This window comes from Rhopilema esculentum, chromosome 16, assembly GCF_057945365.1.
Source record: "Rhopilema esculentum isolate cy_ngs chromosome 16, ASM5794536v1, whole genome shotgun sequence".
In the NCBI taxonomy this organism is placed as follows: Eukaryota; Metazoa; Cnidaria; class Scyphozoa; order Rhizostomeae; family Rhizostomatidae; genus Rhopilema; species Rhopilema esculentum.
The window spans coordinates 14,702,085-14,725,660 of NC_142830.1; the positions used below are offsets into that span (position 1 = coordinate 14,702,085).

Genomic DNA, 23,576 nt, shown 5'->3' on the forward strand with positions numbered 1-23,576 from the left:
GCCTTCAGCCACGCAATTAAAGACACAATTTTGTGGTAACCTTTGATATTCATCATTGCATATATATAATTTCATTCAATATCATATAAAAGATTTTCGAATAGGTAAATTTTTAAATCATTATGAAAAGCTCAAGGATAAGAGTCTCATTATGGTTCAAGGATAAAAATCTTTTTTGCCAGTTTTCATCAGATTGTTTTTCTATTATTAAAGCATTGAAAATATTTATTCGTATATATTTTAATAACCCGATTACTCTAAAACATTTTCTCTAAATCTCCCACTTTTTATATTTAGCGAGAGATTTACCAGCTTTGGGTTGCTGAATACGGCCAAACTACAAACAAAATAATGAAAATTTGCAACCAGCAAAAGATTTCTTTACCTATTTAAACCCTCTCTTTAAATCATTAACAGTATTTAGTCTGTGAAAACAAATCTGCCGCATAATTTTTTCATCATGCGAGGAGGTCAAATTCACTACGTCACATTAAACAAAATAGAGCTTAAGTTTGTTATGATATCTTAAATTCCTTTTTTCACACTTTCATATCGTTCAAACAGATAACTGAAACTGTATTTTCCCTTTGAATACAGTTATGTTTTTTAATAATAATAGCTAGTTCAGAAAAAGAACATTGCATATTGCTCCGCATTTTTCAATTATAACAGAGCAAAATATTACAATGTGTCATTAGACAGATATAAAAAATTTTCTCTAAGACTTAAATATGGGTTTGGATGCTAGGAAGTTTTCCTTGATCGTAATGCCATCTAATCAAAATCTCTTTCGAAATCCCAGTTTAATCAAATGCATCTTCACTCATTTGATCGCTACTTGATTTCTAAGTTCTTCTTTTCACTGCAAAAATTTGATTTCTACACTTCATGGAATTGTTTAGAAAACTATTGCATTTTGTTAACAAAGCGCCTATCTGATTCTTACCAACAAAATAACAGGAAGCAGCTCCCCGTTGAAGTTTGTGTCCATGCATCCTTGGATCATCGAACCAGCACATTTGACAGGCTTTTGTTGTTATGTGTACCCCCTTTTATTTATGATTACTCCATTTTTGCTTTTGAGTGAATTTCATTTCACTTCACTTCTTATTGTCATCTGAACGCTCTCTATCATACTCGAAATACCCACATGTTCTTTTACTGTAATGCTTTTTGACTTTCCCATACATACTCGCAATTAAATGATTTCGAATCATTTGTCGTAATCTTTTGATCGAGATTTGTAAATAGTTTAAGCTATTTCAACTTCTGTCCTGGTAGGGTATTGCGCAATCAAGTTGCTCTTTTCAAGCGTCTGTAGCAATCACTTTCGCCTTTTGTTAAAAGACAATGCAATTCAAAATCTATGTCATGCTCACAAGACTACGTCTCTATCAATCTTCTCATATCCGCGCAATGATATATGGCAAATTCGTGCGCTGATTGGTCAGTTTGCTTAATATATACAGAACAGGTTGCGCATTTCCCATACGTACAGAGAGCAGAGATCAACACATTAGGAGACAAGGACCCACAAATGAGCCCAGAGTGAATTTCCCACATACGATTCAGAGAGGCAATAAATTGAAATATGAATAGCGATAGCTTTTATGCTACTTTCCCGATTTTCCAACACGGTGGCTTCCAGCCTTTTCCGAGCAGGCAGTTTGGCGGCGATTCCTCATTACTGAAAGGTCGAAGAAAGCAACCGGACGATCAGTACGTGCATCAGAGACAAATGGCAAATTTACGAGAGAGAAAGCGTATGCAATGTATTAACGAAGCATTCGAAGGACTTCGAAGTCATATTCCAACACTTCCTTACGAGAGAAGGCTATCGAAAGTCGATACACTGAGACTTGCAATAAGTTATATTAATTTTCTAGCAGACCTTATAAATTCAGACGAAGGAGTTCCTGGACAATTTCCTAAATCGTTTGAAGGATCAAAGAAAGTGATAATATGTCATCGAGGTAAAGGTGAGCAACTTTTCGTTTTTATAATACAATGCTCGATTTTTTTCAAGATGGCTGGCGTCCTTGATGCTCACTTCCGATCAGATAACAAGGCCACAATGGATCTTCTTGCCATCCTTACCAATCTAAGCAGCTAACATTCGAAATGATTCTCAAGGCTGTTACATAAAGTTAGGAAATCAGAACATTTCACATTTTTATCAATTTTCAGCATTTGCTTTTATTTCAACATGAGCGCAGCAAGCCTCTTACCTTAAGTTAGCAAAAGATTCCATCTTTTAAAGAGGATTTTCTTCATACATTCTTTCCTTTACTTGCTATATTGAGACATTTCACTGCTTTGCTCCTCAATGGAGCGAGATCTGCTTTGATATTCCTAATGGCAGAAACCGTTACCAAGCATATTGTTGCAACGGCTCAACTGCTATTGTGCAAATAGTCACCAACATACTGTACTTTGAAAACAGTGAATGACAGCTAGACAAACCAATTAGTAAATTACTTTTGAATTGCTCTATTTTGCCTTGCAAATCTTTGTTTTGATTGATTTTGAAAGATTCAGCAATCTTGTTATAGGGTGATCTTCCTTGATCTTAAGATAATCTAATTTCTTAATTTAGCGGATAATAGAGAGATCCAACAACCTGAGATGAAGCTTAGCTTTAAATACAGTTTACACATGTAATAGAATCTCTAGTTATGGTTTAGCTGCTTTATTTTACCATTTTGATATTTTTTCCACCTTTCTTCAAGATTGTATTTTCCGTTATGCATTTGGTTCATCTGTTTATTTCCTCGCCGCTTTTAACTGCTTTCTAGCTAAAAAGTCTTTATTTTGTGCTCCAAATATTTTGTTTCTCTTCGATTGACTATGTTCCAACTGAAATGTTTCTTTTTTTTCAGATGGAAGAGAATTCGGTCTTCCACCATTGGCAGGTCATTCATTATCCTGGTCAGACCAGAAACTGAAGAAATCAGGTACTCGTGTAAGAACATTAAAAACATGGACACCAGAAGATCCAAGAGCATCAAATATAGCCGCAGAAAATGGCGATTCGGATGGATCATGTGATCTGAGAGTATGCCTGCCTTGACTGAAATTTATTAATGGTGGTCGTAAATTTGAAAGAATTACTTCATCCGTTTATTGTAGCAACTTCTACACAAATTCAGAATTCAGATAGGTTGAAAAAGCACCAAAGAGACTGGTATTTTAATGCAAAAGAACGAACAATTTGCTGCATGGCAGATCTTGTTTCAGAGGCAGCTGACTGTTGGCAAGTCATATTAAAGTATCTTATTTATTTGATAATAAAAGTCACGTTCACTAAAAAGGTTCTGCACACTTATTTAAATTATTCTTTTAATCATTCATTGGTTAATTTAGCTATATTTATATTGCTAGAAAATAGATGCTTCAGCAATTAGAATGTTTTTCTTCATTCAATTAGTTACTTAGGTGCTTCATGTCTAAATTTCTTTGAAAGTAGCTCAACTGCTGATCTAAAAAAGACAATGTTCTAGCTACAAAGAAATAACTTGTTCTAGGTCAGAAATATTCTCAGATCAAAAAGGATGTTTAAATATGCTGGATTATGAAGCTAGAACATATTTAAGATATTTATCTGTCTTAATCTGTGAACTATTTCACCAACTCTTGATCTCTGATCTCAAATAACAGAAGACATTTCTATACATTTCTTATGATATAGGATATCAATCACTTAACTGAATATAATTCAGTAGCATGTTTTTGATTCAATACATCAACATTGATAAAAGAAATGTATTTGTGTTGTGTTCTGTGGAAAAAGAATATTTGTTTGCATTTCAAAGGTGATATCAGCATAATGAATAAATAGCATACAAGTAAATTTGGTAATGCTCTTTAGCATTTTGTGATAGCGTCAACATTATTGTACTTTTTGTCATGATCAGATGTCGGCTAATATTGCAAATCTTTGCTTAGTTTGTCTATTATCCATGAGGAAGTGATATGATAAAAGCTATCATATGGTCCAGAGTGTTACTAGAATTTGAAATATTTAAGGAATTGTGAACGCGTAGTCATGAATCGTTATATAGAGCATTGTTTTAACCTGTAAATATATTGTATTGTGGCAAAATTTGTTTATAAAAAGTAGAAATTTAATGTACAAAATAGAAGTTGGATATAAATCATCCAACACTGTCAATATGAATTCAAATTATCAGTAACGAAAATAGAAATATTGTTTTTCTTCTTAATTAATCTTTTGTCAATTAAGTTAATAATGCAACCAACATGCTAATTTGTTGCCTTTTGTTTAAATTCTTCTGACATTGTTTTGAAAAATACAGCTTTCAAAATTCTAGGTTAAATCTTGGAAGTTAAAAGATTCACATTTTAGCTTGCGTTTAGCGAGACATTGTTACATATGAAATGGGTGTGGCAGAGCACAATGTTACAATACGCCTATTCTGGCATTTATGCGAGAGCGAATCTTTTTTCATCTAGACCCGCATATCTCATCAATACGTCAATTAAAGTGATAACTATCTCTCTTAAAATTATTTGAATTAAGATAAAGTGGAAGCAATAGTCAGTTTCAGTCCTCCACGAGGCTTGTGACCCTTTAGAGAACAAAGGGGTGCAGTAAAATGATCTCCCAGCTGATTATGTTCGCTCTATGTATGAGCATTAAACATGTTCTCTGGGATATGTAACACGGCTCAATTGTCGGAATGGCCTTTATTAGCCATTGTGTGCTGATTTCAAGAATAGGCAAGCCCCATGCTTGATGTCTAGATAACATGGCTGATTCATGAATGTTATAGGCCAGCACATGGAACGTGTACTCACGTATGAATAAAACGAGTGCATGGCCATAATCTTTCATGTTTTGCTCATTGTCTAAGTTACAACAAAAGCCAGATGTGTCAATGTGCTCAGAACAAATACTGAACGATGAGCAAAGGGTTTGGTCCTGTGAGCAGCCACTAGTGCTGCCTCGACGATCTTTTGAGCAAAGCAACAGGACAAGCCATGTTGGGTAAGACAAACCTAGCTTATCACATGTATTTACTCTTAATGCTTGCGTGGACAGTATATTTTTAGCCCAAATACAGTCTACAGCTTATTAAAGAGACTATTAATAGCCTCTAAACCGGGATATCCATAGGAGAGCATATGGGGACCCTTGCATACACCTGGGTACGTGACACAGAGAGCACTACCTTTTCCAGCTATTTATCACTGTGTATTCAGCACATTTCAAAACAAAGAACATTGAAAGACTACGCCTCGATCTCAAAAGAGCACAAGCCAGAAAGACGCCTTAATTGCATTTTTCTTTCAGATCATTTATCTAGTTTCCAGTCCTTTAAAGTAATTTAAAAATAGCTGTTAAATGAACGCCCCAGCTTCTTTCAAGAGCAACGTGTTCAAGCTGAATGGTTGACTGCCTTCCGTATATTGCCTTCCGTGCCTATCTTAATATCGCGGTACCGTTGAATCATCTAGGCTTAAAATCTGTGCAGCTCGCTCTGCGATTTCCCGCCATTTGCCCTGTTTCTTTGACGCATGCGTCAAAATATCATTCACAATACAGGTGTAACAATTACATTATTGATACGTGTTGACTGAATGGCCTTGTAACGCAATCGTGAGCAGCCCTTGTTGAGGCTTCGTTTCACAAACAGAACACAAAGCCAGCTGCAACCATGAAAACATATTATTCCTTTCCCAGAATTTGAAAGCAATAAGTGAAGCATTCAATAACTAATTAGGACAAGTATGATTGTGAGAGTTTTAACACCACGTCTTTTAAGTGTTACTTTTTAAAAGAAAGGATGTAAACTGCTTTTAAATAGCCCTTGTTTAAAGAACAGAAGCGCTGTGAATCTGTATTTTCCCATGTCTCTGAAGATAAGTATCTAAATTTACTATTGTCAAGCGTTCAAGAGATATTACTAGAACATCTGTGGTTTTTACAAGATTTTCGGCTAGTTAAGAAACGTTAAAAATATTTTGTTTCATGATCTTGCTTTGTTTCGAGACTAAACAGCACTAGAAGAGCAGCCAATATTTTACAGCTGTAAGCTCTTACATTTTTCCCAATCCTATGATTATTTTACTTGCAATTGAATTGACAGATTTTCACCGCATTTGGTTGACCAACAGTTGAAGTGAAATTTTAGATTTATAAAGAGAGATATTTCTTTCCAGCCTTGATTTCACTTTTGAAATAGAGATTCTTTGGAAAGGAACTTCGAGGTCTATTCAGACAAATGGGGCCGAATTCTTTGCTTCTCTTGTCATCTTTACATATCGTAACAGGTGCAGTTTTCGTTTCATTACAAATAGTTTCGAAGGTAAAAATATAACAATTTATATCTGCGACATATCTTCAAAAAAACGTGAATAACTTTCATTAAATCATTCATCTTTTTGTTGGCCCAAGCTACTGACATCACTAAAACAAAAAAATATCTGCTTCAAAGCGATGAATTTTCAGTGTTTATTGGAATTATTGATAAAATTCTAACACAGTTAAAAGCAATGTTATCTCTGATAATTACAAAAAACGTTTGTTGGTAAGCATCAATCAGGTATTAAAGTCTGCACAGACTGCAGTATTCAAGATTTCTCTTCCGTTTGTAAGACACAGTCTAGTAGTGAGAGAAAAAAAATTTGTTTTCCACCTTTAATTAAAAAAATCCACAAAGCAGGTGAATGTCGATGAGGTGCAGGCTTGAAACTTTACATCCACCTCTGCCTAGCTGTCATTCGTCATTTCATCATATCAACTAACTGAAAAATCAAGATTATTGCTTTTTAACATCTCAATTATTCAAGATACATGTGCAAGACTACAATATTTCAACGTTTTTCATTCGCATTGGAATATAATTGATGATGACAAACGATTTGATATAGCATTAGGTCCAGCTCTCCCGATTTAGGCGGGGGAGTCTCCCGATTTGGGAATTCATCTCCTGTTCTCCTTATTTCAATTCTAACCTCCCATTTTAGGAAAGTATTAATAATATGTTATGAAACTCAATTTTGACCGTATCCATATCCTTCTGATGTTTAGGCTATAGCTGGTGAAATGTATCTTGTTTGAGCGGACGAGCAAAATACCAGCAGACATTTTTCGTGAGGAAAGATCAATTTGGTTTAGCCAATTAGATGATTTTTTACATTTTGGCCACTCAGCCAATCAGAGGCAACTGTTCATAATGCTGAAGTTCCCGTATGCCGGGGCGAAATACTAGCCTTAACTAATTTACGTGTATTTATTGTTGTTCATTCTCGTCGTATTGCGGTGTTTCTTATTTGCTACACTAACTATTCATAAGTTTACTTGCTTCATTGGGATACGACCTGCGCTAGCTGTGGGGATTTTGATAGAAAAAACACAAACCCCATTTTGCTAATGATAAATATATAATAACTTTTGTGAATTTCTGCCAATAGACCGAATTTGAATACTACAAAGGAATTTATCAAAAATCTCCCGATATTCAATGTTCTTCGTTTGATATAGGTGTATTTTTTAAACCTGTTAAATATGTGTAAGTTCACCCTGTAAGTTAATTTCCTGATGAAAATTACTATTTACGAGTCGGACACAAAGAGCTCGATGCCGCATAGTAAGAGCCTCTCTGCACGCCCTTGGTTTAAAGAACAGGACGGTTCTAAGTTGCTGTATAGACCAGGACGGTTCTAAGTTGCTGTTTAGATCAGGACAGTTCTAAGTTGCTGCATAGATCATAACGGTTCTAAGTTGCTGTATAGATCAGGACGGTTCTAAGTTGCTGTATAGACCAGGACGGTTCTAAGTTGCTGTATAGATTAGGACGGTTCTAAGTTGCTGTATAGAACAGGATGGTTAAGTTGCTATTCCGAGTTTCACGATTAATTCGATCATAACGGTTCTAAGTTGCTGTATAGATCAGGACGGTTCTAAGTTGCTGTATAGATCAGGACGGTTCTAAGTTGCTGTATAGATTAGGACGGTTCTAAGTTGCTGTATAGAACAGGATGGTTAAGTTGCTATTCCGAGTTTCACGATTAATTCGATCATCAGATAGTTCGATCATCACGCTTAATATATAGAATTTTTCTAATCAAATTATTAAGAGCATCCTTCTAGACTGACTACACGTATAATCGCAGCATTATAGGCATAAAATGAATGTTTGCTTGAACCTATCAATAACAGAGAAAAAGTGACTTGCCATTGCCTTTGGCCCTTGTATTGATGCGTGTTGCTTCACTAGTGGTTGAACGATGTTAATCTAATAAGCGCATCTCTAGGTCAAACCTTTAAGGTTGTTATTCAAGAATTTCCAGTAGCCAAAGGTTTGTCGTAAATAATAGAACATTTATCATGGAACATATACAATAAGACTTCGTTCTAGGGATGAGTTGCCCCTCACGAAACACCCTTTTCATTTCCAAAAGACTTCCTTTTCTTTCTATACAGAATAATAGTCAAAATTGTATGGTTTTGTAATTTTAAAGTATATTTTTTGTTGGCAACGTATTCAATTAACGAAATATTTAGTGAAAAAATAGAAGTAAGCCTATGAAGGGTTTTCAGATTACTTTGCATTTTGCAAACCCCACATTTAAAATTTTCACAAGAAAAAAGTTTCTAAAAAATATTGAGGCCGTCAAGTTATAGCTTTATCAAAAGTATATGAACACATTTTTCTCAGAACTTTTAAAACTTTAATCACATTACAATAGCTTAAATTCAACAAAGGTTTTGTGTCTTTTGACAATGTCAACATCACGCTACCCACCGGGTTTGGACGCTCGTCCTTTTGGATTACAATGGTTAAGAGCAGCCTAAAATGTTTGGACTTTCATTTTCTTTCATTGAACAGCCTTTTCACCAATTGCATGGCTTTTTTCACTAGTAGCAAGCAGGTAGAAAAAAGACGATTATGGTGGCAAGCTGAATCTTTTGTCAAACATTTGCCTGGTTCTTTCTGACCTCGTTTGTAGATGGTCTTCTTGTTTCTCAATTCGAATTATGAAGAGACCTCTATATGTGACGGTTAAAAGTAGAGTAATATTGCCCAAAAACCCATATCATATTGCGAAAAATAGTGAGTAATATCGCTTATAATGCGATAAAACATCCACATAGACCAAGACCAAATACCTTTGTCGCAGACTCTCTAATTCTCGACGCAGATTTTTGATAAAACCTTACAAGTTTCCTAAATATCTAGTCTCAGCCCGAAAAAGTTTACCTTAGACTCAACACTCAGACCTAAGTCAAAAAACATCTTGGCACTGAATTTGGCACCTATGACACAAAATTAATTTGACATAAGTTTTGTTTAAAAGGAACCACTTATATAGTAAAAAATCTGTTAATATGGACTTCAGATTGGCTTTCTATTTAAATTCTAAGCAGTTTCTGTTTTAAAGAATTACTGATCCATTCAGTGCTAGAAAACTGTAGATTTTTTCAAAATTAAGAGTTTAATATTAGTCGAAGATTTACTGGAAAATTTACACAATATGAAACTTTGGTACAGTAAGACAAAACTAAAGTGGGATTTGAAAAATTTGGAAAAACTACTGAGGCACCTTGGCATTACAGAGATCATAAGAGAACATTTAACTTTAATTTAAGTCATATTGTTAATATTTCTTAGTCTTAGGACTCTTTATCAAATCAAAATTAAAACTCAAATTATAAGAGAATGTATCAATATTGACTATTGTTCTAAAAGCTGCTGAATTTTATCATGTTTACATCTTAAAATCTTCTCCTGTGATTCAACTTTGTTGACCACTCTCGTTGTAATGTGATATCACTTGACTCCAGTATGACTTTTAGTTCTAGGAAAATATATAATTAATGCATATATATTTTAGGTTGAGAAGTTTTATTCGCAGACAAGTCAAGGTCAAGCTGCACTAAATCAGACACCGCGGAGCAGGGGGCTGGGGGGGGGGGGGCTTCAGCCCACTTTTTGCAAAAAAATCCAAATATTAAGGAAAAAACTACTAGTAAAGCCTCTTTTTATACGGTTTTAGCCCTCCTCAATTTTTTAGACCCCCTACTTTTCCCAACGCTCCGCGGTGCCTGCAACCAATCTCTTGAGGGATTGGCAAGCATCTTCGCTTCCACATACAGATTGAGGTAAAGTACGCAGGCATTCTTTAAACAAGATTGTGTCATATGCTTGTATGCACATTTAAGCTAAAATCTTCTTTTCTTTGTATGCCGAACGAATCAATTATATAAACGCTGCATATAAAATTTAGTCCTTGGCTGTTTGCATAGTTGACAATGCTGGTAATATATCTAGTTTTAAATTTAGAAACTTCAGTGGCAAGATATTTGTAGAATAACCACAACAAAATACTGTTTGCAAGCATTGCATTCAGAGAAGTGTGCCTATGTTATAACAAGAGAGTAGGCGGATCGATATACCTTTACCCACAACAAACTCGTGTTGAAGTGTAAACCACAAAACATGGAAGTCATGTTCTGTTTGATATAAGAATTACGTGAAACTGAGAAGATTCATTTCTATGAAAGATTACAAGGCTTATAATAATCTGAAAGTTTAATTTGAATAAAAATTGGAAATTTTCAGCAGCCAGCGTGAGAGATTGCCTACCACACTAGGTCAAAAGATTCACAAAGTCTTAACGTACAGAAGTTTTACTGTCATCAAGCCAATTATTAACTGTGATAAACATAAAACAATTAAAAATGGTGCAGATAACTAAAAAGAGTGCGTCCATTTAATCTATTCATCTTTTCATAAGCCCTTTTTGGAACGTCAACTTTTTGCTATGCACTAAATAAGTTAGATGTGGCCTGATTTGGTGAAAATTCGAATGGCAGGGCTTTTACGTAAATGTTGAATTGGAATGTTCTGAAATAACCTGTTTTTCAAGTTGTTACGTACATTGTCTTAAAGATTTTTCATTTACAATGTTGTTCTACACTGTAAGCGATGTGTCGTCTAAATGTAGCAGAATGATAAATATAACACAGGTGCACATTTATTTTAGTGGTTGAGATTTGAAGAAAGGTTAAAGAAAGCTGGATTGAAACAAAAATAGGACTCGACTTCAAGGCAAGTAAGATAAGGTACATTTGCCCAATGGCACTCCTGCCCTTTACTAGCAATTTTTTTCATTTTATTCTAGTGTAAAACTACTAACACGTTGTAGACTGCGTTGTTGCTCGTTAACTTTCATTAGGCCAAATTGTTTAATCCATGGTCATTAATATGCCAAACTTTATACCTGTGTTAAACTGTTGCTCAAAAACCTGCAGTTAGTTCGCATTCCTACTTTTGGTCATACGTCTGCCACTGGAACAATCATAAAAAACGTTCCCGGTGAAGAGCTTTGTTGACATGCTGCAGAAGCCCTTCTGAGTAGAGAGAGAATCTTTCCAAATCGAAGCAACACAATGAAACTGATTCAAGTGACATACTTGTCAAGAGATCTCTTGTTTTCATAATACTTTTCTTTTCCCTTCTCTAAATAGTTTATCGCTTGAGATAAAAGTTCTCGCACAAAAGTTGAATATTTTTGTAAATAGCCTAGCGCAGCACAAGGCCAATTTATTCGTACAAACTTACTCAAAAACTATGATTTAGAGTTCTCAAAACCAATAGCAGCTGTGATATCAATAACGATGCTATTTTTGTGTCAAATGATGTTTTTTACGGCTGATGAACGTTATCAGCAAAAGTATATCGTCTTTTGGAATAGATAAAGAAACATTAGCTTCTTATCCTTTGAGAGCAGATTGAGTATTTACAGCCAACACTTGCGTTCAGTGACAATTTGGGCGAAAGAAGTAAAGATGACAATGTCCCATTTAGGGAGAGACTGTTCTAACACAGGATAGAAGGAGGTCCTTTTTGAAGATCGGTATGAAAAACCTTTTTCGCAGATCTTAACTCCCAGAATTTTTACTGGAGCGCTTCGGAATGACGTCACAAACATTTTCGGCCTTTTTCGCGGCCAGAAGCATCGGCTGTCCAAAGGGTCAACGAGAACCTGGCGAAATGACAGACAGGGCCTAGCAGCGGCATGCTTGTTAGAAGGCCAGACTTTTATCTGGAATCGATTTAAAGAGACAAGTATCGTCCATCAGTCTCGATATTCTGATCGAATATGGAAGTTTTTTATCGCACGAATCTGTCTGATAGAGCAGTCAAGTTGTCAAATTAGGCCAGCGAGACAGAGACACGATATGTTGACAGGTTTTAAAACAGGTTTTAGAGAGTATCTTTCGAACCTTCCACAGGACCCAAACACGACCCCTTGGAGGAGCAGCAATATGCAAATAGTTCTTTTTTAATAGTTCTTTTTTTGTAAATAGTTCTTTTTTTTGCTGAAAGGTATCTCGTATAAATAAATATTGAATTAAATGAAAAGACAGACTGCCATGTAACGTCGCTCTGATGTAGTTTGATTCGTGATTTTTAGAAGAAGATTCGCACTTTTTCATCAGCTCTACCTTCAGTGCAACAGCTACAAAAGCCATCGCGCAAATTTATTCGAGAGGAAGGACCATAACAAAACCATTATACCAGGAATGAAAGCTGTATGAATTGATACAATAAATTCATTAGGATAAAGAGCTTCATATCAACATGATTTATTGGAAATAAACTAGGACAATCGAGGACATGGAAGTATACAAACTTTCAAGACGAGACTAAACAACCAACATTAGGCATAGTTAAAACCTTTTTTAAAAATTATAAATTTGTTCATAAACAAAGAAAGAAACGAATTTGAGATTATATTTATATTTGAACTTTTCCAATCTACTTGTGTAAAGATAATTTTTAGTATTTAATCTTTAAGCTTAGGCAGTGGCCTTGTCAGCTCCTTGAAGTTGTTAGAATTTTAACCTGCTATATTAGCAAATAAAGAATGCATGTTTGTATTATTGAATTGTATATATAAATACAATCAGGCCAATGAACCCAGCTAGCAAATTGATAATTTCAGTGCACTTGAAAAATGTTCTTACAAAAGTATTACGAGGCAATAATCTATTGCAAAATTGTTAAAAATACTTATTACTGAAAAATTAAATATGAAAAGTTACTAGTTAGTTAGAAATAATCAGTGGATTTGCATACTATATATAGATAGCAACCAAATTATCTATTAAATTTTGATAATTTTAAAATAGTCTCCTTTGTAAACGTTTAAAGACAGATGTTTTTTAACAGACAGATCTTTTTTAACAATGTGTTGAGGTCTTTGTGGTAGCATTTGCAGGGGTAATGGGGGCAAGTTATCACTACCCCAAGGCCAGTAGCCAGATAACAGGATACATGGAATCTCCAACTTACATCTAGCATTGCCAGATTCTTTCTGCTGATCCATAAAAGAGTTTGTTACCTTTTTTATGCCTAGAATAATCATGTTGACAGGGAGAAATACTAATAACCAGTGAAATTTTCTGTAGAGTCATATTATAACATGCAATTATGAAAGAAATTATTATCTTGCACACTCAGGGACATTCAGAGTATTTAAAAGGGTCAAAAAGAAATTGAGAAAGGCAGCCTCTGTTACCAGAGCAAATAGCATCTTAGGTTCATATTCATTTTAAGTGGCACAATAGTAAATTCAAATTATATAGACCATGCCTATCTGAATAATTGCTAGAATAGCAAAGGTATATTTTACAAATACCGTAAATCCCCGAATTGGCCCCCCTCAAACCCCCCCTCGAATAAGCCCTCACTCTAGAATTACAAATTGTCAATAAGCCTCCCCCCTCAAATAAGCCCCCACTGCTACCGTAAATTCTCAAATTGGACCCCTTACTTTGATGGTTTTTGCCATCTGAGGTTGCCTATGGCGTTTTATTGAATTACCACAACAAATTCATACTTTTTGTATTAATTAATTAAACCATCCATTTTTAGGGGAGACCATTTAGGGTGTAGCGCACAGATCATTCGCAGTGGTTTAGAGCTAGGGGGCTTAGGTCCCCTTGTTGATTTGCAAATATCTACTTTTGGAATTTTTTTATGCAACTTTTTGCTTGAGGGCCCCAATAGGTACCTCATTGTACCACACTTCTGACCATTTGGAGGCAGTCCACGAGTTTTGCTGTTAGAAGTTTTACATTTAGAACGAAAAAAGTCTCAAAAGCCCAGCAAACATGGGGAATGTAGGAATAGGGGATTTGAATCACACCTTCCCTAAACCTCCTGCAAACCTCTACACCCTGTAGTTTACCAAAATATTCAAAATGGTAAAAGAATCAAGATGAATTATGGCTTACAGGAAAGATTCCATCTTGTGAATGAACAATTAGCTATCTTCTTTCCAATTTCGTAAGCTTGGGGTTCTACTTCTTTTGGGGTCAAGTCATCAATTTTCAGCTTCTTGGAAATACCTGAGATGAGACGACGATAACAAATGCCTTCTAATAGAAACCTTCTTGAGGTTGTATAATCCATCCACATCCCAAAATTTGTGAAGCATTCAGTTTTGAAAAGTGAAACATCCAGTTTTGAAAAGTTTGCTGCGTTGCAAAGACGAGGATTGGCATTCAGGTAGAAGCATCCATCTTGGATTTGTCGAATTACTAGTCCATTTTGGCTGGAAGCCTTCGCCCAGCATCAATCGCAATGAAGAAACGAAATAAAACGACATCCGATACGCCGACAAGAATCGCCTTTAACGAGCCTCTACCGAGCAAATGTTACACAGAGATTTTTCTATGAAATCTTATAAGACGTTAAACGGGAGTGGAAATTTGGTGCCGTATACAAAATTTTCTCCCCCTTTTCTCATTAAAATTATACGGTATTGAAAATCTGGCTGCACCTGCTGTGACGTAAGCTAAGCGAGTCTCTTGGGAAGAGTAAGCTCTGTCTCCTGAGACAGTCAATGGTTGCATTGACTTTAGATGGGTTTAATTCTGTTAGGAATTGCCCAGAACCAGAAAGAATGATTTGGAATATACCTTTCGGAAAACTTTAAGTCGCCCGTCATTCAAATTTTCTGAAATTAACTTAACAAGCTCTTTTGAGCGTGTTGATTTGGTCTTCCAATCAGACAAGTTAGAATATTTTGATAGCTAATTATAAAGTCCCGACTTTAAAGGGCAAAAATCGATGTACGTCAGAATCCATCAAGAATTTTGATGATTTTGTTTGCATCGGAAAAACCTGATATTAACTGAGCAAAATTGCGTTTACTTGTTGTCAGCATAAGCTCAAATTTAAATGTAAATTGATAGTTATTGAATGATCAAGGAATATCCATCCAATTAATAATGTTGATCTTTTCATTGAATTTATTCTACGAAAAACATGATTTCTTTGGCGTGTGATTTGATGCCAACCAAAGTAAAGAATGTTCCTCTTTGGCCAAGACACTACACTAGCGCCCTTTCTGGGCTTGAGCCCCTCCTGACGAAAACTTGGGGGGGGGGTCAGCCAACCCTGGGAAATAAGGAAGTTGGCTATCGATTTGTTAGACAATTTTTGCCAATTGTTGGTTTGATCAAAATCATTTCAAGAGATTCAATAAAGATCAAATAACAATGATAATGAAAAATGTAAAAGAAAATCGCCTTAGATATACTCATGATATACTCAAGTAGGCCCCTTTCTACACTGTGCCGTTGGCAACCATCATCAGCAATTGCAATTAATTTTTGAGCCCTCCCTAAACTGAATAATGTTTCTAATCTTTGGAAATTAACTCAACTGTAGAAAATTCTCATTCTTCAGTTTTGCAGATTTCCAATAAGCTCAACTTCTTGCTGTTTTTTTGGCTTTGAAAAGACACGAGAAAAATTATTGGGTCTTTCAAAAACAAACGAATTAGTATATAATGTACAAAATAAAATTAAGGTAAGAGGTTTGTGAACAGCTATAAATCTCCATTGATCAATGTTTAGAGCCTTCGTTCAGACCTTTTGTAGGTCAATCGAAGGCCAACTTGGCATGAACACTTTCACTGAATTTTAGAATTTAAGACTGCTTTTTTCTATTGAACAAGATGGTTCTAAGTGTCAACACGAAGTTTTACGCTAAGGATTATAATCAGGCAACTGTAAAATTTAGGCAATGAAAAACAGCTTTATTTTGATAAGAATTGATAAGAATACTTTTTTATCTCGATTTAATTAACAATGTAGAATTGTGAGCCTGGCTATTCTCTAAGAGAACGGAAATGTGAAAGAAAGACTTAAGTCCTCAAGGCCGAGATTAAAACATATTCAAAACAGAAGGTAATCTTTTGCTGTTTTACTACAATAAATTTTAAGAATTGTAAATCATAAGGCTTAAAATTTGTAAGGAAAACTCACATATACTTTTGATAAAGTCCGAGCTCGGCTTTTTTCACTTGTGTCTAAATCTTAACAGCTTTAAGCCTCGTTGCTCTTAGAAACTTTTCTAAGCTTCTTTTTAAGGACATTTTGAAGAAACTCCAAGTCCTACAAGCAACCAGCTAAAGATTTGAAAAGTATAAATATTTACTAAACTCAATCAATTTGTCAAAAACAATTCCATTTGAATTTCTGACAATTTTGAAATTCGAAAATCATATTTTCAAGGTCGCAAAGAATACTTTATAATACCCGAATAGAGCATCTTTCAAACCTAGATAAAGCTTGGAAATACGAGACGAGATGCAGCAAGATGCAAGGGTGAAAGAGCGTTCAAGTATTATAACTACCGACGGGCTCGCAGATTTTCTTGTCCTAAAACTCTGAGATTCAAAATCCAGCTACTTTGAGAAACAGTGAAGGGTGCAACTGTCATTTGACTATCTATTTCAAGGCAGGTATTATTTTAGTCAGTTTAATTAAGCATTCATTAAACAACAACATGGTAAGTAAACAAAACAAGGAAAAGGAAGGTTAACTGCAAAGTTGATAAACATGCAATGAAAGTCTTGCTTAGGAAGCACGATTTTCATAAGCAACAATTGAAAACTTATTTATCAGAAACGAGGACTTTTTGTTTAAATTAGAATTAAGTTCAAAGAAAGCTTTGGAGTTGCTGGCCAACGAGCTAATAAGTTTTGCCAGTGCTGGCCAACGAGCTAATTATATTGTTCTGAAGGAAACTGATTTTTTAAGCCAAGAAACAAAGAAATCAAGATGAAATTGAAAGAAGCTTTTTTTATGACGAACTCCTTATATTTTAAATAGAATGCAAAGAAATTTATCAATTATCAGTTAAGTTATTTCATGGATTTGTTGATAGTTTACAGTAGAAAACTATGTATGTAATCAGAAAAAATATGGCGATTTTCAATGGACAAACACAATTGCTTGCTAGATATCAAAATACTCTAGGAGAATTTCATGGAATTATTCGTCAAAAAATCTTCCACATATTTTTCAAATCACATTCATTGCATCCATGGAATTACGAAAGCTACTAGAAACTTCGGGAAAATTCCAACTGAACTAAAAATCAATTAGGCAGCATAGTGAGTGAAAGAGTATAAACTTCGAGAGTATAAACAATGTAAGTTTACCTTGACTTTTCATTGTAACATAAAACAATTCTATCCCAAGCACTTGCAACATTTTGAAGTAATGATTATCAATCTCTCTTTCAGGCAAAATATTTTGAGATTTTTAAAACGTAATTCCGTTAGATCTCACTGACAATTGTTCAATGGATTTGAAGGTATTCTGATATCTTTTAAAATGTAGATGCAGATAGCGAGATTGTATCTATATCGATATATTATCATTCATAGATAATTATCATTTTTATTCTAAGAACGTCATAATTAAAAAATATCTTCCCAGCACTTTGCTATACACGGCTGGTAATAGACTTTTGCATATGATAAAAACATTGCTACTAACACATAATTTTCTACATGTTTCATGAAATATTTAAAACACATAGCCTAGACTTTACTTGAGCAATGAATTCGTCTAAAGACTTTTAAATCGGCTGATTTCTGCATGTGCTTTTTCAGTAAACAGTCTTGAGCGATCAAAAATGATCCATCTACGACTGAATAATTAATACTTGTCCAAAAATTAAATGCAAATTTTGCTTGTTGCTCGTCGATTTCTACTTATTCTCACCGGGATACTGGCGCGCTCTGCTTGATACATTACTGTCTCCAGGGACATGAAATTTGACTTTTACTCAACTTGATTGGCAGGGCAGTGGTTTCCTTTGTTTACCAATGCAAAGGTCAAAGAAAGATTCCAACAAATCTGCATCCGAACATTTTAATGCAGCGTTTGTCTATGTTCCTATTTAATATTGCAGTATCAACATTGCTTTATCCTTTAAAAATGTTTAAAGGATTAACTTTACTCGTCCCCCATCGAATAACTTTCTTGCATAAACATAGCTTAATTTTCGGCGTTTTAAAATCAAGTTGCTTAAAAAATATATCATTTTCTAAGAAACAGTACAGAGATTAAAGATCATGTTTTCAAAGCAGCTGGAAGAACTTGAACATGGATTTAGCAGCTAAGCAAATATAAAGTTCTTCTACCTCGTATCTAAAACTATTGGTTTCGACCTGTTTAATTCCCATGTTTATTTTTCATGTAATTGCACGCTTCAACAATGCTTATGCTCAAAATAGTTAACATACATAAAGAACATGCTATGAAGACATTTGGCTAGTGTGCTCCTATGCACCGCTCGAAATGGTCATAAAGATAAAGTGCTTTTAGATTTTCATGAAGTAGCTTTAGTTGTAAATTAATGTGCTCTTGGCATGTCCAAATTACAAATTCTCCATTTATTTTTGTCTCGAATGCATAGATATCATAAATGTTTGCAAAAAGGGAAGGATGCTTTGAATTCTGCTTATCGCATTGCAAATAAATAGTACACACAAAAATCATTCCGCCAATGGAATGAGCTTAATGAATAATAATAACAATTTTTAACTTTTTTAAAACGACAAGCTCTTCCGTGCTGCTAAAATTTACATTGCAAAATACAAAGAAATGATAAAGATAATTTCATCCTGACATGAATATGCAATCAAAAATTTATAGAAGCAATTGTCGAAAGTCCCTGAAACATAATGATGTCTGAAGCAAAGTCAAATAGGTCACATTATAAAGAAGCTTGAAAAAGTTGTATTGTTTGGAAAATTTTGAACTACATTGAACTGTATGAAACAACACGGACTAGCTATTTGGCATCCTTAAAATTGCTAGCAACAACTTGAGTTCGTGTTTAGGAACTTGTTGCATTTTCCTGTCTTTGTCACAATTGACTGTTCAGTTCTTTTTAAGACACATTCTTGTCTCCAAAAAAATATGTAAATTCTTTACAATTTTCAATCTGGAAACAAAACTTCAAGTATATAAAAGTTTACATCACTCAAATTATCAAAGTTAAACAGGATGACAATTCATTACAAAAAAGGCGATGCAAAAAACAATTTTATGTTGATATAAATAATTGATAAAGCTTTATTTTTAGTCTCTTCAAAGCTACCAAACTTTCTCCCAATCTATTTAGGCTTTAATAGCTTTTCATGACTTTTGAGGCTTATTGTCATCTCCGAAGTCCGTAATTGATGGGAAAGCGACATATGTTTGGAATCGTGATCTATTGCTTTCATCCCGGTCGACAGCTGGATCAAAAGATTGCTTCATAAAGTGTTTTGTAACTCTTTCTGTCTATGAATTAACAATCTATTTAAAACTAAACTAACATTGTAAGTGACTTTATTTTACAATGTATGAAATTTAATTTGCATTGTGCCAAAGTTTTGTCATTTACTTAACTAAAAATTAGAAAAGGTACTTCTAATTTCACGTTATCTTTGAGCAAATCTTTCTGGAAATTGTGATGGGATGGGACAAGAAATATTAGCAGTTTCTCGGCATTATCCGTCTTTTGGGGTTAATAGTATATCAAAATTTTTTCCTTAAAATCCAAAAATCTACAAAATATCAGCCGTGCTGATCACAGTGGAAAAAGGACACATGGTCATTAAGTTTTAAGTTCCTCAGTGGCAGTACAATACAGAACGCTAATACGAAAACATAAGCATCGAATTTGTTAAATTTTATTCATAGGTGATGCGATTCTTCATGAAGCGACCAATATATTTTTTAGCAAGGATATTACAAGCAATTAATAGCACAGGCAATTTAAAACTTTTTAAACTTCTTCCCTATTCGATGCTCTTTCCTTATTGTCTTTATTCTAGTTTTTTTTCTTTCGTGCAACAAAGCGATAAAATAGCATAAGACGTACAAAAGTTTTCGAAGCAACAAATTTTTTCGTTTTTAATAATTCTGCATTAGAAACGGTCAATGCATGGGTAATAACACATTTATTTGGCAGTCATCTTTTCTTTGTATCTTAGATGTTTTGATGTTACAACGACGGCATTGGATCAAGCAAAATTACTTTGACAAATACTTTTCTTGCAGTTTGTTCTTAGGCTACCTAAAATCAAATGAACAGGTTTGTAGTTCGTAGCTAGAAAACATTCAGGTAGAAATGAATCCGAAAACAGCTGGTCAATAAAGAGGTTTTCGATAAATCTTTAAACCTTTCTTTTTGACTCGTTTTTCTTGAACCATTTCACAGAAGATGGAAAATGTCTTTGTAGCACAAACATTGTTTGGAAATTCAGCCCAGCATCCTTTCAACTAGTAATGTTATGTTAGGCAGGGGCGCTGGAAGCATTTTGAGGTTGCGGGGGTAGCAACTCAAAAAGGGCACATTGTTAATGACTAATATAAGAATGATTATAGAATATGACATTAAATATAATAGAATTCATATTAAATCAAAACAGAAATGTGACATAACGTAGTACTTTGGTACGGATAAAACGTTTCATTCAAAAGGTCTACAATTTTAGAAAATTTCGTCATTTAGATCTTGCAAAGAATCCACTGACAGCTTGCCTGCCATGTTTGACCTCATCCATGGCTTAACACGCTACATTGTGCTAAAGGCACGACCTGCAGTTGCAGATGAAAGTGCAAAAGCATTGTACAATTGCAATAACTTCTGTGGCTCTATCAGGCATTCTTGATGGCACTCCTCGAAGCAACGATTAAACAAATAGTTTCTACCTTTGTTAACTTTCCTTTTGGTTTAGCAACTTCTTTATTACAAATTTTGATGTATGTGGGGAGTGTAAGTTTTGATGTAAGTTTTTCTGACAAAGTAGGAAATTTGATGAGGTCGGAGATACAGGCCAACTTGTCCTTTATGACCCTTTTTTCATTTTTCATTTTAAAATATTTATACAGATTGTAGGTTTCATATCAAATTATGCTTTTCAAACTGCCCTGTTTTAACGAAAACACTTATCTAAGAACAAAGAAATTAATTTACCTATTTTACAATATAATATAATACAAAATCTATGAAAAAGAGCGTAACAATGAAATTAAAGTTTCAACCCCTTCTATAGTTCTTCTTTGAAGATTTTCAGGGAGGGTGCCAATTTTGTTTCTCGTTCTAGACTGTTCCAGAGCTTTGCACCGCGATGAGAAAAAGCCTTTTGGTCATTCATCGTTTTCAGTAACGGTATCCTAACATTAGTATCTGATTAGCGCAGAAACCGCTCCCTGTCATCTGAATATTTAAAGAATAATTTTCTCAAGTAGTCAGGGGCAAATGAATTCAGAGATTCAGAGACTGATATTTGACCAGTCGAGACTCAGAATTAGCGGAGCAGCTGAAGGATCGTATGGGATGTTTGCTACCATTCTTGCAGCTCTATTTTGGATTTTTTGCAGGATGCTAATTTTTGATTCACTACAGCAGCCCCAAACGGAGCAATAGTAACTCAAATTGTGCTCAATAACTCCTCTATACATTTTATTGAAAACGTCAGATGGAAGATATTTCTTAGAATACTTAATAAGTTCAAGGGCTCGATTAGCCTTAGTTTTGACAGCATCGATATGTTTGTCCCATTTTAGTTGACTATCTATCTGAACACCAAAATACTTCGTATTGGTAATCATTTCAAATGATATTCTGTCATCCAAATGATATCATTTCAAATGATATTCAAATGATAATATTTCCTTGATATTCTGTACGCCTTATCAAGCAATCGTGCACTTTTTATGTTTATAATATTTCTAACATCTTCTCGGTCAAGCAGTTCGTGATTACTTGGCTTATCGCAATGACCAATTTATAAAATTTCATGAGAAAACCATTCAGTTCACTGTAGTTTGACACAAAGTCTGCAAGGTGATTTGATGCTGTTCGCTTTCTCTTAGCAGCGCTCACTTTGTCAAGACCTTTTACAATTGGTAAACATGTGCAATTCCTTTACCTGACGCTAAAACTCTTCATCTGAGCGAACTTCTTGCAGATCAATGCTGACGAGGGCTTGTTCTGCTGTCAGGGTTGAGCTCTGGAATAACTTTGAGTTTTTTTCAAGCAGTTCCTGCATAGCTACAAGGAAAAACATTTCTGAACAAGATTGTGTTTTTGCTAGCAACCCTCGTGCTTTTGTTTTGCAAACAGTTCTCATCTTTTAACTGGACGCTAGACTTCTTTAAGCTCAATGTGAATTTAGAAGTAACAAACAATTGCTGCTGGTTCTCTGCTGACCCACCAAAATCCAGCAAAGAAATGAATACAGTATGATTTAACTAAATTGTACAAAAAACATCCTTGATATAAAAATCTACTTTTGTGCTGCAAACATGTCATAGTTTGGTTTCATAGACAAGAGACATAAAACCCTTCAAAGGATTAAAGAAAAACATACCAAACCCCCGAAATTTCCTTCCTTCATTGGCATTTTTGCTGATGAATCTATAAAAAAGGCACTCAGTGCTTTCGTTTTCATAACAGCAACACTGTTTTATTCTAGTCGCATAGATACAGTGAAATTCTCACAGGGGCACAGTGCTGCCCCCGCTGCCCCGTGCTTCCGGCGCCCCTCGTGTTAGGTATACCTTTCTTGAATAAAACCTTCGAAGAGAGGTAACAAAATCACTTAACAATGTAAATACAGAATAAAATTGCATCTGTTTACTGCAATACTTACTTATAACTGGATTTGCCTGCTGTGTTGACGTCATTTTTGCAATGAATACTCAACTCCGTCTCTTGAATGAATAAAAATTGAGGTTTACTTGATAGTATTTCTTTTCAACTTTTCAAACAGTTGTATTTCGTATTCATGAAATCCAATTGAAATTTTCGATACAATACGAACGTTTTTTCCAATACTGAGATCTCAATAAGGTGGCCTAGATAATTTTTTAATTGGTATAATGTAATCCATAAAAATTATCAAGAATATTTGCACCCCTGTTTAACGAGCCCGATGAAAACCGTCCACAGGGAAGTATTTCCAGGTCGGGGAGCCCCCTTTCGGAAAATTGAATGAATTTTCAGAATTTTCATTTCTGAACTTCTGATAGAATGAAATTGCTACCAAGATGATAAATGAAAATTTTATACGTTTATCTCAAATAAGAAAAACTTAAGAGTATTCTAACAAAGCTTTTTTCGCTTTTCCGCTTGTTGGAAATAAAATATTTTTGTTTAATTCTCATCAATTTTTCAGCTGAAAAACATGTTTCCAAACTTCAAAGCACATTTTTCGCAATAGAATTAAAATACCTG

General features: G+C 34.6%; 1 protein-coding gene across 2 annotated transcripts; it reads left to right on the forward strand.

The window, feature by feature from the left end:
* The first annotated feature begins 1,474 nt into the window (after window positions 1-1,474).
* On the forward strand, window positions 1,475-6,410 carry LOC148958375 (pancreas transcription factor 1 subunit alpha-like). Of its 2 annotated transcripts, none has more exons than XM_089113173.1 (2): window positions 1,475-1,979; window positions 2,880-6,410. In XM_089113173.1, the coding sequence occupies exons 1-2, from the start codon at window positions 1,592-1,594 to the stop codon at window positions 3,068-3,070; spliced, it is 579 nt and encodes a 192-aa protein (XP_088969299.1). In that variant the 5' UTR covers window positions 1,475-1,591; the 3' UTR covers window positions 3,071-6,410. The 2 variants fall into 2 exon arrangements, with proteins under 2 accessions (XP_088969299.1, XP_088969300.1); XM_089113174.1 differs by having other exon boundaries at window positions 1,475-1,973.
* The last annotated feature ends 17,166 nt before the right edge of the window (window positions 6,411-23,576 follow it).